The sequence below is a fragment of the Drosophila suzukii genome, chromosome 2R (assembly GCF_043229965.1).
Source record: "Drosophila suzukii chromosome 2R, CBGP_Dsuzu_IsoJpt1.0, whole genome shotgun sequence".
Classification (NCBI taxonomy): domain Eukaryota; kingdom Metazoa; phylum Arthropoda; class Insecta; order Diptera; family Drosophilidae; genus Drosophila; species Drosophila suzukii.
Window position 1 is genome coordinate 8,770,367 of NC_092081.1, and position 16,351 is coordinate 8,786,717.

Genomic DNA, 16,351 nt, shown 5'->3' on the forward strand with positions numbered 1-16,351 from the left:
GATCTCAGTAGGTTCCCATCTACACATCCACTTAATAGCCAATCTGTCAGCACTGGCTGGCTTACTCACCCAGGTAACTTGACTCCGACTCTCTGGCTCGCTCGGTCTCCCACCCTCGGAATCAGAAGTCTATAGCCCTCATTCGATTCCCAGCACTCGAAGAACGCAGACGCAACCGCTGCGATCGTCGCGAGTTATATCTGTTCGTTATTCAGTATTAGTATTCACACTCATCGTATTCGAATCGTTCGTTCGGGCCAACGTGTTTGTTAAGTGTCGCCTTGTGTTTACCGTTGTGCAGTGTTAAACTATTTACACTCTGTGTTGTGGGTGCCCCACCCCCAACCACCCAACCGCTGTCAAGTTTTGTGGTGACCAAAAATAATCAAATGACACGTGCTTGAAATATAAATTTTACTATCCATCAGTGGCGGGCAAAGCAAGAAAAGCAGAAGCCAAACTTGGGATTACCTCGGCATTGTTTATACAAGAGAACGGTAAGTTTTGGCCACCATAAACAATAAACCATAAATCGTAAGCCGCATATGGGGAATGCCATCAAAACAGATAACTGTTTATTGTCCCCTTTGACCCCAATAAGCTTATCAATAAACACAAATATTTAATACATTCCGCATACGCCCCTTGTAATTACACACGTTTTAATACACACATTCCCTCACAACTTATATGCCTCCGCCCATTTATTGAACTCACAACCCATTGTTTTTATTTTTCTGACTTTCGAGGACTTTGCTAAGCTCGGTTTTATGACTCAGGAGCGTCCCAGAGTCGTCAGACCGCAAAATGACTTCTTTCTGCCGTTGTCGCCGCTTGTTATTTTGTTCGTTTTCGGTGCGGGTTTTCTCTGAATGTTCTTTATAACGTAGATCCCCCATGAGTCACTTATGAGCTTGGGGATACCGAATGGATACATAACTGCGAGAGATATTTATAATTGGGGGAGGCAGTGGGTAAAGGTGAGTGATCAGGTTGATGGTGAATGAAATGGGCTTGGGGTGGTGGTGACTAATCCTAAGCTTCGGATAATGTTAATTGGGTTAGGATAAGGAATATGGGTGTGTTTGCAGTGGGTATACTCATACATAGTTTGTTTTTTATAGATTACAGTCTTCATCATCTTAACTTAATTGGAAATTAAAAAAATTATGAATGTGTATTATAATTAATCATATTATTTTTTTACTCACCCGATATTTGGTTGGCGTCATTCTCAGGCATGCAGCAGTTTATTTTTAAAACGTTAAATGTATGTTTGCAACGGAAGATCAAAAATTATTAGCTTCTCTGATCGTAATTTCTATCTAGTCAATTTCGAACACGACAATATTACTAAAATGCATGATAAAAACTCATTTGTAGGAGATACAAGCTTTCGTCTTTAAGCTGGTATAATATATATATAAGCTGGATATAGCTATAAGCTGGAATATAACTTCCCCGATTTCAATCTCACCACAATCTTGCATTTCCCAGATTATCCCCAATTTCAGTTTAGCCAAACCTAATTGTAATAATCAAGGGAAGACCGCATAATTGCACTGCTCTAGTTCCAGTTTAAGAGCGTTTCTGCGGTTTCGGTTGGCTCCATTAGAGTGCTAAACACGGGCCATCACACCGGTCACTAGTAAAGGTGTTATTATCCCCAGACTGGGAAACCAGTCGGGACCGGAGTCACTCACCTGTTGCCGCAAAGAGATCGATATCAATGACAATTGGTGTCGACGACAGCAGCAACATACAGATAATATCAACTCTGATATGTGGCTACCGTTAGATGGGAAATGCCAAAGCAATGATGATTGCCTAATTGAATGGGATTAAGTTTAATGTGGCTTAGTTTATTGATTTTCCGTCGAAGAACAATGAAATGTCAGAGAATGCCGCAAATGGAGCAGTTCCATTGAAATCGTAATCCAATCCAAACCTTTTTTAGTTTCCTCATATGTCAGGTTGACATTTGAAACAATTGCTGATTATATTGAACAGTTTATGGTTAGCGAGACTTGAATAATTGCTCGCTTTTAATGCAAAATCAATTCAACTCGTTCATTCATTTTTTACATAATTAAATGATTGTTTAAAACTGATTTATTATTTAATTGTTTGCCACTCGAACGACAACAATTAATTATGCAATAACAAAAAGATGGGAAATAAATAAATAATAATTTCATTATAATCAATGCAACAGCTGCCAATGGTGAGAAAGATAGTGGGGTGGGGGGGTGTGGTGAGCAATTAAAATTTATTACGCTTATTTTGCATTTATTCCATTTTAATTTGTCGCTTAAATGTCAAAACTATTAAAATAATTATGGCCGATGGCGGATTAATCAATGGGCGTTTTGGCTTGGCCTTTTCAATCGATTTTGATCTGTTTGGGCCTTAACTTTCGGTTAATTAAGCGGGGTTACGAATGGGGAAATTCACCTGGCGCTTTTCCAACTTTCCCCCACCGGCCTCGTGTTCAATTTGTTCGGCTGACCCCATTGAGCCAAGTTCAGTTAACACTTAACCACCCCGCCTATTAACTTAATTATGATGATTAACATTTTCAGTGTAATTTCTGTTTTCGTTCGGCGTTTCCACTTGAATTTTACGATGCAATTTCCATTATTGAGACTTTTTAAGCTGACCAGAACTTAAATTTATTATTCAATTCCTCTCTCCATCTCTCTTTTATGTTTCTTTTGGTTTATTCATTATGAAATGTTTACAGATAACGAACCATTATCATATCTTTAAAGCGATATGGCAAAGAGTTCCGTTGTTTTCTTTCTCTTTTTGTGAGTTTGAACTGCATAAATTATGCGCTGCTTCTCTTTTTATATTCCCAAATTAATTGGCAGATTGTCACAGACTTTAAAAATTCTATTTGGCCAAAACTTGTTCTGCTGACAACTCTATTAGCCATTTGCATATGAAATTGGTATGCCTTTTGTGCCTAATTGGCCGGCAAAAGCACAACGAACTCCTGAAATTAATTTTCTTAGATGCGATCCCTTAATGGAATTAAATTAAACATCCATTTTTACACTATTCAACACACCCAATTAAGTGCAATTTGCGGCTGGCATTGTTGTTGCTCGGGGGCATTCGTAATGAGGCGCACTCATCTTGGTTATTTCTCCTCGTGGAAACCGGATTGTAAGCTAAATATTTTTACATTATTTTGCCTTTGCCTACTAATGAGCGCCGTCTATTGGAATTACTCATGGCTGGCCATAAATATCGATTAAGGGGCGGTTTTTCAATCAATTTAAACGTTGTCCGGGGGGCGGGGTGGTGGTAATGAGGCAGACGGCCAACGAAAAGTCCGTGGGTCAAGGGCGGTGGGTCTGGGTCCTGGAATTCCTTCTTGGCTGGCTTCGCTTACTAATCCAATTAGAATTACGCCGCCGGCAGGCAGGTGAGACGCCTTTGTATGTGTTCTAATTAAATTTTCGCTAGTCAGGCGGTTTCTATTCCTGTGAACAGAAATTAAATTAATATTTCGTCTAAAAGTCCAGACATTAGTCTTTCTTAAATAGAATGGAAAGCAAGGTTGTATTCGTTCCTAGGAATTCATTGTTCGGATGGTTAATAAATGATGAAACTGAGTTGTGTTTAAAACAAAAGATAATCATATTTTTCAGAGTAATAAACCATTTTAATTAGTATAACTGGCACTGTTGTTTAGCTTTTTCATAACTTCCTATAACTACTAATCCGCAAGATTACCATTAATAATATTATTTCATTAATTTGTTGACCAGTGTACTTTTGATACTTTACAATACTGTATTCGGTCAGAGATCATCAAAGACTCTCACCTGGTTTGAAACCTGGATGAACTTTAGCCGAGACTCAAGATCGCTGTTATTGTAACGGAAATGTTAGGATTCTGTTAACATTTGAATAAATAATAAATTACAGCTTAATTATATTTTCATCGTTAATATCTCCTAAGACTAAGATATAAACTACTTAAGCATATAAACTACAATAAGCACCTCTTTTATGCAATATTTCATTTGATTTCAACTCTAGCTATATGACAAAAGAAACTACTAATTATTTTCGGCATAACTTAACAGCGGTTAACAGAGCGCAAAGAATATACATTTTCAAAAATTAAATTAAGTATATTTTTGAGCCGGATGGTATTATTTGGAATACCTATGGCGGTCACACTATCCGATAGGTGTCGACGAACGATAGGCCCTTGTAGGCTCCTAATATCGATACACGATAGGTTTTCAGCTGCGCGAACGACTCATCAACGTTTTTTCCCGTCCCGAAGAGTTTAAAAAGAATTTACACGTTCGCGGAGTGCTTAAATCGAGGCGGAAAAATCGGGTTGGCTTTTCCGGGCGGCGATCGCCACTGCGAGTTGGAAGATGCGAAAGTGCGGCGCTGCTAAGTGGAATTCGGTCGATTGCCGCACGACGACGTCATCCTCAGTCACAAACACACACACTCACACACGTAAATAACCAGGTGTGCAGGGAGAATTCAAATTCGTTGAGATTGTTGTAAATTATGAAAGCAATTTATCAAGCGGAAACTGGAAATCGAAAGAGCTGGAAAAAAGGGGAAGCAAAAGGAGGAAGAACGGCGGAAACAACAACAATTGCTGCAGTGGAAGAGAGAGAGCGCGAGAGATAAACGCGCCTCGATCAACGAATACATAAAGAGTGCGAAAGAGAGAGGAAGAGAGAACAGCCGAGGGCACATAATTATCTCTATTTTTACTGGATATCTGTTGCTTGCTTTGACCTTTTGCAACTATTCCCTCGAGCATTTCTGTGTAAGTACGATAATTAAATTACGAATAAAAGAAGCACAACGTTTTAATTGCAAGCTCATAATCTACCAAAGAAAAAACGGTTCCAAGGCAACAACAGCAACAACAACAGTCAGGGTCAAGTGCCAAAATATTAACTATAAGTTTTGGATTGTTGGGTTTTCCATTAATAAACCAACTTAGTTTTTTTATCTTATAGATAGTATAGCTAAAATAGTCCCAATAGTACTTCTACTTTTAATCTGCAAAGGACGCCCACATATTATTCACATTCATTCACTAAATTCGCTCAAAACTTTCCGTTATTATCGTACAATTATGGTTTTTCATTTTTTTTATTTGGCCTGTCATGCGTGCGACAAATATTAAAAAAAGACACGAGGAAAAGATATATAGGAGGTGCCGACGACATATCCGCCGAGCGACAATCTAAAATTCTACCAAAATAAACACACACGAGCCAGCTGAATGGCCTCCCACCGCCCACTTATGCGCCCCCGTGCCACGCCCACTGACCATGTTATGGTTTCATTTTCCATTTTTCCAAACAACACCACACAAAATAATGACTTTCCTATAATAATTTTGTGGATTTCGGCCTAATTGTTTGTATTTTCAGCAAACGTTTGCCATTCATTGGTGCACAGAGAGAAATTATGTAGTTTTTTTTTTAATAGATAAATGTTTTGAAGGCATTATTAAAAATAATAACTAAACAAATATCATAGAAAATTATTTATATATGATAGGACCATAAGTAACTTAAAAGGGTGTTTAAGGCTTTGATTCAGAGATAAATTGCCCACTTAAACATCAGAACGACTTATCTTCAGACCCATTAACACGTCTATGATATGTTGAACTATCTTTTTGTCGTGCTATTTTTGTTGTTTTAGTCGTATGGTAAATATTTGCGATAATAAAAGGATTTAAATGGCTATCTTGTTGATAAAACTGATATATTAAATTATTTTACTAGAAAAAAGAGGTCAGATTTCTTCACTGTGCAGTTATACGTTTATTTATTCATTTGAACGCGTCTGCCGGCTATTTAGCATTCCCATATGCAAACAATCGAAAATACGTCTGTCTAGTTACCTGTTTTTCGATGCATTTTGGAATTCCAAGTGATTGCATCCGATTTCACGCAATTGCGATTTTCTCTGTGTTTCCATATGCACTTACAGTTTTGGAGTGACCATGGGCTAATTACTTTCTGTTCGTTGTTGCTGTTGTTTGTTTGAGCTGTAACCGCTCTTCATTTGGGTAAACAAAAGATAGGCAACAGGTGGTTGAGATTCTCAAGTTGCCACATAGAGTATACATATGGTATATAACTGCGAAATATGTACATATGTGCGAACGTGACAATTGTTGGCCCTGGCTTAATCGATTACTCACCCACCCAAGCCCACTTACTCATCCCACAAACACAAACACACACCCAAACACAATCATTTATCGAGCTGCAATTAAATGCCTTTTGTACTGTTTGAGCGGCACTGCAATAAGTCGTTTTCTCCTCCGCAGAGAGCGGAAATCTACGGAGGGATATGGAAATGGACACCCGCGTGGAGCTCGAACTGGAGCCGGTCGGCAAGGAGATTAAGTCGAAGGATCAGTCCGAGGATGAGAGGGAACCCGAGGAGAATCAGCTGCAGCTGGAGCAGAAGAGCCTGCTCACTCCGGTGAAGATCATCCCTGCTCAGGGCGGAAATGCCGACTTGGAGGAGACGCCCAGGACCCCGCCACCGATGAGCCTTCAGCCGGGAACATCTCGCCAGCTCTTCAGGGAGGCTGCCCTGGCCCACGGAGGCCAGGAAAGCACATCCCTGCTGCAACAGGAGCTCAACAACATAGCCGCCACCCAAACACCGGCCTCGAAACTCAGAAGTGCCAGTTCCACGCTGGACGCCAGTGTCTCACGGAATCCCTCCACCACCGGCGGCAAGCACGAGAAGAAGCTCGGCCACCGCAGAGTGGCGGAGGGTGGCGAGGTTACCTACAAGAAGATCCAGTCCAAGCAGATCATGGGCTCCATCCAGCTGGGCATCCAGCACACGGTCGGCAGCTTGGCCAGCAAGCCCAAGAGGGATTTGCTGATGAACGACTTCTGGGAAATGGAAACCATTTCGTTTCCACCAGATGGATCATCCATAACACCTGCCCATCACTACAGCGACTTCCGCTTCAAGGTCTACGCACCCATAGCCTTCCGCTACTTCCGGGATCTGTTCGGAATCGCACCAGACGACTTTCTGATGTCCATGTGCGCCTCGCCCCTGCGGGAGCTCTCCAATCCGGGTGCCTCCGGCTCCATATTTTACCTGACAACTGACGACGAGTTCATAATCAAGACGGTGCAGAAGAAAGAGTGCGAGTTCCTGCAGAAACTGCTACCCGGCTACTACATGAACCTCTCGCAGAATCCTCGAACGTTGCTGCCCAAGTTCTTCGGCCTGTATTGCTTCCACTACAACTCGAAGAATGTGCGGTTGGTGGCCATGAATAACCTGCTGCCGTCGGATATCAAGATGCACTGCAAGTACGACCTGAAGGGCTCGTCCTTCCGCCGCAAGGCCTCCAAGGCGGAGCGACAGAAGGCGTCTCCCACGTTCAAGGACCTCGACTTTGCCGAGCACCATCCGAACGGCATTTTCCTGGAGACGGACAAGTACAATGCGCTGATGAGCACCATTAGGCGAGATTGCATGGTGCTGGAGAGCTTCCAGATCATGGACTACTCGCTGCTAGTGGGCATCCATAATTTGGACCTGGCCGCCAAGGAGAAGCGCGAGGAGCGGATCCTGAATGCACGAGCCAAGCTGCAGCGCAAGGAGAGTGCCGCCCAGGGCCCTTCCTCCCTAAATCCCGATGATGATGCTCCGGAGGCGGATCAGAATCAGCTCCAAGCAGTGGCCTCTTACGCCTCCATACCGGGAACTTCGGCTGGAGCCGCCCTCAACCGGACACGCAGTATGAATCGCCAGCGTTTGGTGGCTCACTCCACGGCTCTGGAGTCCATTACAGCTGATATGGACGTGCCGCTGGAGGAGGACGAGGACGTGCCCGCTGGCGGCATACCAGCTCGGTCCGAAAACGACGAAAGATTGATCCTGTACATTGGCATCATTGACATTTTGCAATCGTATCGCTTGGAGAAGAAGCTGGAGCACACATTCAAGAGCATCCTGTACAACGGGGACACGGTGTCGGTGTGCCGGCCCTCCTTCTATGCCAAGCGCTTCCAGGACGCCATGGGCAAACAGGTGTTCAAGAAGACGCCCACATTTCCACTGAAACATTCCCCCTCCAAGCGCAAAACGTCGACCACCCAGCTGCGTTCGCCCGTCTCGCGTCTCCAACCGCTGAGTACCCCAACAGGTGGTCGTCAGCCGGTGCTGACTATGTCGGGGATGTCGACACCACCGCCGGCTTTTGATGACATCTCCGAGGAGGACATAACCGCCGCCTCCACCAACACGCTGCAGCAGCAGAGGAACAGCAGCCAGACAAACAACAACCAGGGCGAGTTGGAGATGGCCACCAGGGGAGGGAGCAGCACGACGGGCGGCAGCGGAGAGCCGAGCAGCACATATCACACCCAGTACTCATACGACGGCTCCGGGCGGACGGGAAGCGTTCTGACCAGCGACTTCAGCGACGACGAGTCCACGGGCACGGACCTGGGCTTAAGGTCACCGCAGCACCAGCACCGCACGCACCGGCTGACCATGACGAGTGTCCAGGTCTCGACCGTGGGATTGGACCCACCGACGGCAACAGACGGAACGGATCTGGTGCACTCGGATGTCAACGGCAAGGCCTCCATAACGACCACCACCATGTTGACGACCACAAAGACGGCCCACATCCAGGCGCCCAGTTACACGTCCACGCTCGTGCTCAACGATTTGCCGCGTTGATTTTCTGAGCGGGCTTTGGCGGGGTATAAAGTTATCCGGTGGATAGACGTAACTAGCCCTGTGTGTATGTGTGTCTGCAAGGTGAAAGCGGGCGCTTCCCCGCCAAAAAGAAAAAAAAAAAGAAAAATTGTGCAAACGAGCTCGTTTATCTTGATTAAACACAAAACCGAAAAGCGAATACGTATTCGATATTAAAATTTATGTGGCGCCCTTGCTAATTGACTGCCAACCAGACACGGCCCTCACACACACACGCACACACATACACGCTGCTAGGGGATTCCCCGTGCCTATTAAAATGTATAATTATTATTTCGCTTCGCTTTTGGTTGTAATTTGTGTGTGTCGCCTTAGCGGAAGTTTGTTTTAATTTTTGAAATTATTGTGCACAAGAAACGAACTACTCAATCGAAATGGGAAGAATAGTTGAAGAAAAGACCATGTGGAAACTCAGTTTTTGTCTATATGTGTATGTTGCTGTATTATAAAGTGCGTTTACGTATTCTTAGATGCTCATGTAAATAGAGGAACGATAATAAATACTTACCTATACGTCGATGTGTATTTTTCGCCAGAAGGACGAGTGTCCTTGGGGTGCGCTGACACTTATTGGAGCTCTGCCTGCGGCTGACCATAAATCACTTAATGATTTCCAATGTTGCTATTAAGTGCCGTTAATTTTTATCGCCTTGCTGCATTGTTAAGCCTCTTTCAGCGAGCCAGCGTCAATTGTGCAATATTTATTGTCCAGCCGAAAGGATTTTGCCCAGGACTCAGCCCCGCCATCAGGTTTTTAAATGGGGGATGGCGAATGGCAGAGCTCTCCATTAATTAGCCCATGTCCTAGGGACAGTGGTTTTAATTTGTGTACCCTGTAATTCCGGATTTCGATGGGGCTATAATGTGTGTTGAATGGGGCTTTTCAGTGGGCTTTACAGGTACATTAAATGAAATTTAAACTGGGTACTTATGATCAGAGTTAATTGGTTAAAATCCCCTTGAACCTTAGTTTTAAAAAAATTGTAAAAACTTACAAAGATCATAGCCAGTTATTTTGACCAAGAAAATCCCATATTCGATACGCTAACATCATGTTAAAATATTACGAATGGCGTTAGAAACATTAAAAATTTCATATTAAACTGTAAATGGCCGCAAATATTTGTTGGTTTTTGTACGCGTGCTCTTTGTACTAATTGAATATAATTTTAATTAATTGCTTAATGAATTCAATAAATATGTGTGCCCCGAAGTGTGAGTGTTAATATGTGCGAATGTACAGGCGTAAAAAATGTTTCGTCATTTGTTTGTTTCTTTTTGTTTGCTTGAAACAAGCACTTTGTCAATATTTGCTCGACAGGGGAGAGAGTTGCTATGCCAGTTGACCAAATGCCATTTGTGGGCCAAAAAGCGGGGTGGGGGAGCAGAGGTCAGAGTTCACTGGGCATGCATAACTGAAAAATAAACTTTACCACTCATGCATAACACAAATAGTTGCCACCAACAAGTGCACTGTGGCACTCCCCCCTTTTCCGAATGGTATATTATGTAATTATGGCGAAAACAACTAAGTTTAATAAATATGTAAGCTGCAAAGTGCAAAAACCACGCAAAATTAAACAAAATAAAACACGAGTTCGGTTTGCGATGTCACACGAAAATTGTTTTGCAGCATAATTAGTTTATTCCATTTGCATAATAGAGCCCCGATGCCGCACACCAAATGTGTTTTGTTCATTTTCTGGACCCGTAAACCCCCCCCCGAAAATCATTTGCATTTCCAGTAACATCCATGGACCAGGTGGTTCCGCCCCCCTCTTTATGCCTGTAACTCAACAGATTTGGTCTGTAAAATCTGCATAAATGCCCACAATTTGGGGCATTCACATCAATTATTTAGAAATTATTGCCCAGTAATGTATACTGGGCCATATGCCAAATGTCATTTTGATGGCACCGAAAACTTTGGGTCTCCTTAAATTGCCCAAAGGCGAAAGTTTAAACTGGAAAACCGAATATTGGAGTACTGAATTGAATGGTCGGCAAGGTCAGGGGTGCGGGGGCAGGGAATACATTTCATTGATTAAAATAATGATTTGTATCGCTGGGCGGAAATTTAATTTTTTCGTAACGGATATTAAGCCAATGTTCAGGCATGTGTGTGCAGTGGCAGTTCCACAGTCCCGCCCACTTTCCTCCCTACAAACGGGGCGAATGACCCCTGAATAACCCGGGCACCCCCAGGGGGAAGGGGGGTGAATGTCCGGATCCGGGTATTGGCAATGAATCCAGTCCAACCAAGCGGCAATTGCATTAAATTTAATGAATTTAAGCCTGTTAAACGAATGAGTCCAATTTATTTAAATGATGGACACCACTGATTGCCTGTGTTTCTGCTCCTCCATTTCAGGCATGTCCTTCCAGCGCAGCTACAGCAAGGTCTGGTGGGGATCGGACCAGTCCTCCCTGACCAGCGGCGGTTTCTATTCGAGCTTCAACAGTGGGAGTGGAAATGGAAGTGGGAGTTTGAGTGGCCCAGCCCGACAGCCCTCCTCCCTCGGCCCACTGGGTAATCTGTCCTGCATCCAGGAGGTGGAAGACGAACAGAACAGCTCCAAGCTATCCTGGCACAAGCACGATAGTCCCGGCAGTCTGCGCAGTCAGGTGAGCATATCATCCATACCAAACCCAGTGTGGTTATTATAAATTTGCAACACAATAGGGATAAGGAAGACGTCTTCTAATTTTCAACATGATACGATAAATTGGATGCAAGAAAGGCCCACATTATTAAACAAAGTTAGCTCAGTCATGAGTTAAATTCAATACTTCAAGCAGTTTGAGATTGAAGATACTTAAAATTGAATAGAGTTTGTGCATTCAATGTTGGGTTATAAATTCATGCTTACTAAGGATTATAAGCAAATGCATAGACATATCTCAATTTAAAATTAAATTAACTTATTGATTTTAAGGGAAAATTACTTGTTTTATGAGTAGTAGTGTTAATTTAAAATCAAAAAGGCTTTTAAAATTTGTATTACTTATCATCATATCAATTACTAATTAATGTTTATATAATGCCAGTGTAGTATGCTAATGTTTTTGATTTTCTTTCCCTTATTTGCAGGATTCGGGCTTCTCCGACAATGAGGAATCGCATCAATTGCAGCATCAGCTCCAGCAGGCTTCCCCGCAGTCGCCGCAATCGGATAGGCAGCAAACGCCCACGGCCACGCCCACTTCCGTGCAATCGGTTGCCACGCCCCCTACGGTGGTGCGCCGGGTGGGCAACTCCTCGTTCTACTCACCGCTGATCAGTGTTACGCGACGAATCTCCTTCACCAGCGGCCAGATTACGCCCAAGGCGAAGCCAGAGGAGAGTGAGGATGCAGTGGACGCAGAGCTGGAGGCCAGTCGGAGTCGCCTGTTCGAGCAGTTGGACAGCTTGAAGCTGGACGACGAGGCGGCGGGGGCTGAAGAGGAGGATTCCCCACCACGTCCGGCCATAAGACGCCGCAGGCGAGTGATGCGCAAGGCCAAACCGGAACCGGAAGAGGCTTCGGCTAGCGAGGAGGAAGTGGTTGCGGTACTGCCACCACCGCCGCCGTACAACAACGAAACTGTTTACTTGGGCGAGGCACCACCGCCCTATAACAATGAAACGGTGACCTTTGGCACCACCGAGCAGGATATAACCCTCCAGATGCAACCTTCTCCCCTTAGAGTTAGATCCCTGCGATTCACAGCCAGCACAAGTACGCCGAAAAGTGACTCCAAGATAGCCAAAAAGGGTAAGAAGCACCCGCAACCCGTGGCCCATTGGATGACGGAGCAGCGCTGGGCCTGCGAACCGGAGGTGATGTGCACCCTGCAGCACAAGTCCATTGCCCAGGAGGCGTACAAGAACTACACGATTACCACCAGTGCAGTTTGCAAATTGGTCAGACAATTGCAGCAGCAGGCTCTGTCGCTCCAGGGGCACTTTGAGCGGAGCGAGCGGGTTCTCAGTGGACTGCAGGCCAGTTCTCTGCCGGAAGCCCTCGCCGGAGCCACCCAGTTGCTGTCCCACTTGGACGACTTCACCGCCACGCTGGAACGACGGGTAATATTCTTCAATGATGCCAGGATCGAACGGCGGCGCTATGAGCAGCATTTGGAGCAAATCCGAACGGTTAGCAAGGATACCCGGTACTCCCTGGAGCGACAACACTACATCAATCTCGAGTCCCTGCTGGACGATGTGCAGCTGCTGAAGAGGCACACCTTGATCACCCTGCGACTGATCTTAGAGCGATTGGTTCGCGTTCTGGTGATCAGCATCGAGCAGAGTCAGTGCGATCTGTTGTTGCGGGCCAACATCAATATGGTGGCTACCTTGATGAACATTGACTACGACGGTTTTGCCTCCTTGTCCGATGCCTTCATCCAGAACGAGGCAGTTCGAACTTTACTGGTGGTGGTTCTGGATCACAAGCAGAGTTCCGTGAGGGCCTTGGCCCTCCGTGCTCTGGCCACCCTGTGCTGTGCCCCCCAGGCCATCAATCAGCTGGGCAGCTGTGGTGGCATTGAGATCGTGAGGGACATTCTGCAGGTGGAGTCTGCCGGGGAGAGGGGAGCCATCGAGCGGAGGGAGGCTGTGTCGCTTCTGGCACAGATCACCGCCTCCTGGCATGGACCAGAGCACCGGGTTCCCGGCTTGCGGGACTGCTCGGAGAGCCTGGTCGCTGGATTAGCCGCCCTCCTGCAGCCGGAGTGCTGTACGCAGACACTGCTCCTCTGCGCCGCCGCCCTTAACAACTTGAGCAGGATGGAGGCCACTTCCCACTACTCCATCATGTCCAACGAGGCCATCTTCCGACTGATCGACACCCTGGAGCACCAGAGCTGCGGCACCAGTGTCTTCCTCTACGTAAGTATCTGGATTATAGAAAATTACATACAAAAGTGGTACACCTAAATGGAAATGTATTATGAGGATACAATTTTTAAAGGGATATATTCTAAGTAAATATTAATATACTTGTTATTAGATTGTTTATTGCTCTGATATCACTTCGGTATTTGTAGCTCGTCTATATATTTATTCGTTTTTTTTAAATCATCTAAGAATACTTATTATTACTTAATTATTTCGTTTACCGAACAATAATTGAAAAAGGAATAACCACTTTATTTAGAAACAAACAGATGGAAGTTCTAATATTCCAAATTTGCTATTGCTTAACATCACTGTCATATTTTTCTGGGCTTGAACTTCAGAGGCTAACCTGACCTTGGATGGGTTCCGCCCAGATCGATTTCCCTCAATTTTTTTTGGGCAATTTTATTGAAAGCTTCTTCGGGTGCTGGCTCGTAAAATTTATTTGTGCATTTGCAAAGCAATTTTTTCGCAATCTTGGCCACGATTTTTCATTCCAATATACATACATACGTATATGCTTATACATATACCCAGACCACATTCGGGTTGCTTATTTTTTGCTCATCAACATTTCCCCCTCTGTTTTATTTCATCCGCACAGGAGCAGATCGTTGGGATGCTGCACAACATGTCGCTGAACAAGAAGTGCCACAGCCACTTGGCCAACGGCGTCATCATAAATTTCATCACGTCCGTGTACCAAACGGAATTCTACAAGACCTACGGCTCACGTGCGGAGAGCGATGCCCAGCGCCGCACCATCAAGACCATCCTGCACACCCTGACGCGGCTGGCCAGTGATTCGCCGACCCTTGGAGCGGAGCTCCTGGAGCAGTGGCATCTGCCGGATCTGCTGCGCCAATCCCTGGCCCTCAAGCCCTCCAGTCCGCAACAGCACCTGGACAGCAGTTACGGCGGGGATATATCCCACTTGGCGCGACAACTGCTCGGCGTCCATCGGCAGGAACAGCAGCTGTTGCTGGCCACTCCAACGCCAACCGGATCCTTCTCCAGTGGTCACCAAACGCCCGAGGCACAAACCCAAACCCAAAACCAAACCCAAACTCAAACCAATTCCAGTGGCATCTCCAGCTCCAGCGGCAAAACCAAGGCCAAGACGTCGTCGTCGTCGTCGCTGCTCAAATTCAATTTAACACGTCAGGAGAGTTTCGTCTAGTTTTCAGCACCTGCAGATGGATGGGGGTATTCCAAGTTCCCACCAGTGCTGCACAGAGAGAAATCTATAACCAAGTTGTAGCAGTTTCGTATATAAAAGCCTGTATACCAAATATTGATGGGAAAGGATTATATTATTCCATATCTATGATGTGTTAAAAATATCTGAAATGTTATAAATAATGTTTATTATCTATCAGAAATAATAGAACAGTTTTCTTAATAATATGAACATAAATATTTTAACATGCTACAACGAATATTCAATAGTACAAACCTGTAATTCTTCTTATAAAGCTATTATATAGCATATCTATGTTATAATCAAGCTGAAAAATCCATGATTCTTTGTCACATTTAAGTATTTAGAATGACCGAAACTTTGACCTATTTCGGTGAACTTTTCTCTCTGTGTACACACGTTTTCCGGACGGACACAAGCCGGAAACTCAGACGTGCGTCAAGTGTTATTACTTTGTCTAGAATGTTGCGTGACCCGTTTGGACTCGCTCACCCTCTCGTTTCAACCTTACTATACTATAGTATATCCTTGCTGCTGGATGTAAACGAAGTAATTTTTATATTTCCACTCAGGCAAACAAAACAAACTGAGGGGCGGAGCGAGATGCCAAATAAATAGAAATACAATTTTTCTTTGGCTATTTGCTAGATATTTTTTTGTGTTGCCGAGGCAACTTTTGGTATTCTTGTGTGCTTATAACAAAAATGCTCTTAAAGTGCTTTCTTCCCTCGGCAGCCTGATTCATTTTGTGTTTCATTCAATGCAAATGCAACTTTGACATTTTGCATTCTCATTGTAAATATTTTTCCGAAAAATCCCTAACCCATACGGCTGGCAACTTAAAAACCAAAAACTCGTAAAATTCTTTAGCTGTAGAAGAGAAGTCCTTTGTGCCAAATAAAACGAGAAAAGAAATGCAAACAATTTGTTTGTTTTGTACTTAAAGCAATTGTATTGCATAACATTGTATTATATATGTATGAATGTATTTACGTATTTACGCTTTCCACAAATGTTTGGAGCTACGATTAAGTTTATTGTAAGATTATTAAGTTACGCAACGCCTACATGGCAATTATGTCGCTAAATAAAACCTTTGATGTTTAAACCAAGAATGGTCTTTTTAATTAAAAGTATTTATTTAATCAACGGAGGTGGAATTAAATGTTGCAAATTGTATATGTATTGTTTGTCGATGGAAAGCTAAAAATAAACTTAATTTTATGGTAAAGAATTACAATTCACATAGTGATTTTAATCAAATAGATTACCTGTAATTAGCCACAGAAAATGTGTTGTGATTGCCCTTTTTTTAAGCCACATTTCATTTAAATATTTGAGTTAATGCAGACCTTTAGCTATTTTAATGAAGGAATGACCAAACATTAAACTGGTATGGTATTATTTAAACACACAAAGGAAAAATGTCAATCTGTGCACAAAGGTTAGTCCAGAGAAATGCCCCAAAACGCTCATATTATACCATAATAACA

General features: G+C 43.8%; 2 protein-coding genes across 3 annotated transcripts; both read left to right on the forward strand.

Annotated features, from left to right (window-relative positions):
* The first annotated feature begins 220 nt into the window (after window positions 1-220).
* On the forward strand, window positions 221-15,973 carry insc (spindle orientation adaptor protein inscuteable). Its single transcript, XM_017074101.4, has 4 exons — window positions 221-497; window positions 11,147-11,400; window positions 11,867-13,648; window positions 14,262-15,973. The coding sequence occupies exons 2-4, from the start codon at window positions 11,149-11,151 to the stop codon at window positions 14,835-14,837; spliced, it is 2,610 nt and encodes an 869-aa protein (XP_016929590.3). The 5' UTR covers window positions 221-497; window positions 11,147-11,148; the 3' UTR covers window positions 14,838-15,973.
* sktl (skittles) lies at window positions 224-9,288 on the forward strand. 2 transcript variants are annotated; one of them, XM_036813097.3, is made up of 2 exons: window positions 224-497; window positions 6,341-9,288. In XM_036813097.3, the coding sequence occupies exon 2, from the start codon at window positions 6,364-6,366 to the stop codon at window positions 8,734-8,736; it is 2,373 nt and encodes a 790-aa protein (XP_036668992.3). In that variant the 5' UTR covers window positions 224-497; window positions 6,341-6,363; the 3' UTR covers window positions 8,737-9,288. The 2 variants fall into 2 exon arrangements, with proteins under 2 accessions (XP_036668992.3, XP_016929591.3); XM_017074102.4 differs by lacking the exon at window positions 224-497 and adding an exon at window positions 4,230-4,813.
* Window positions 15,974-16,351: the final 378 nt, after the last annotated feature.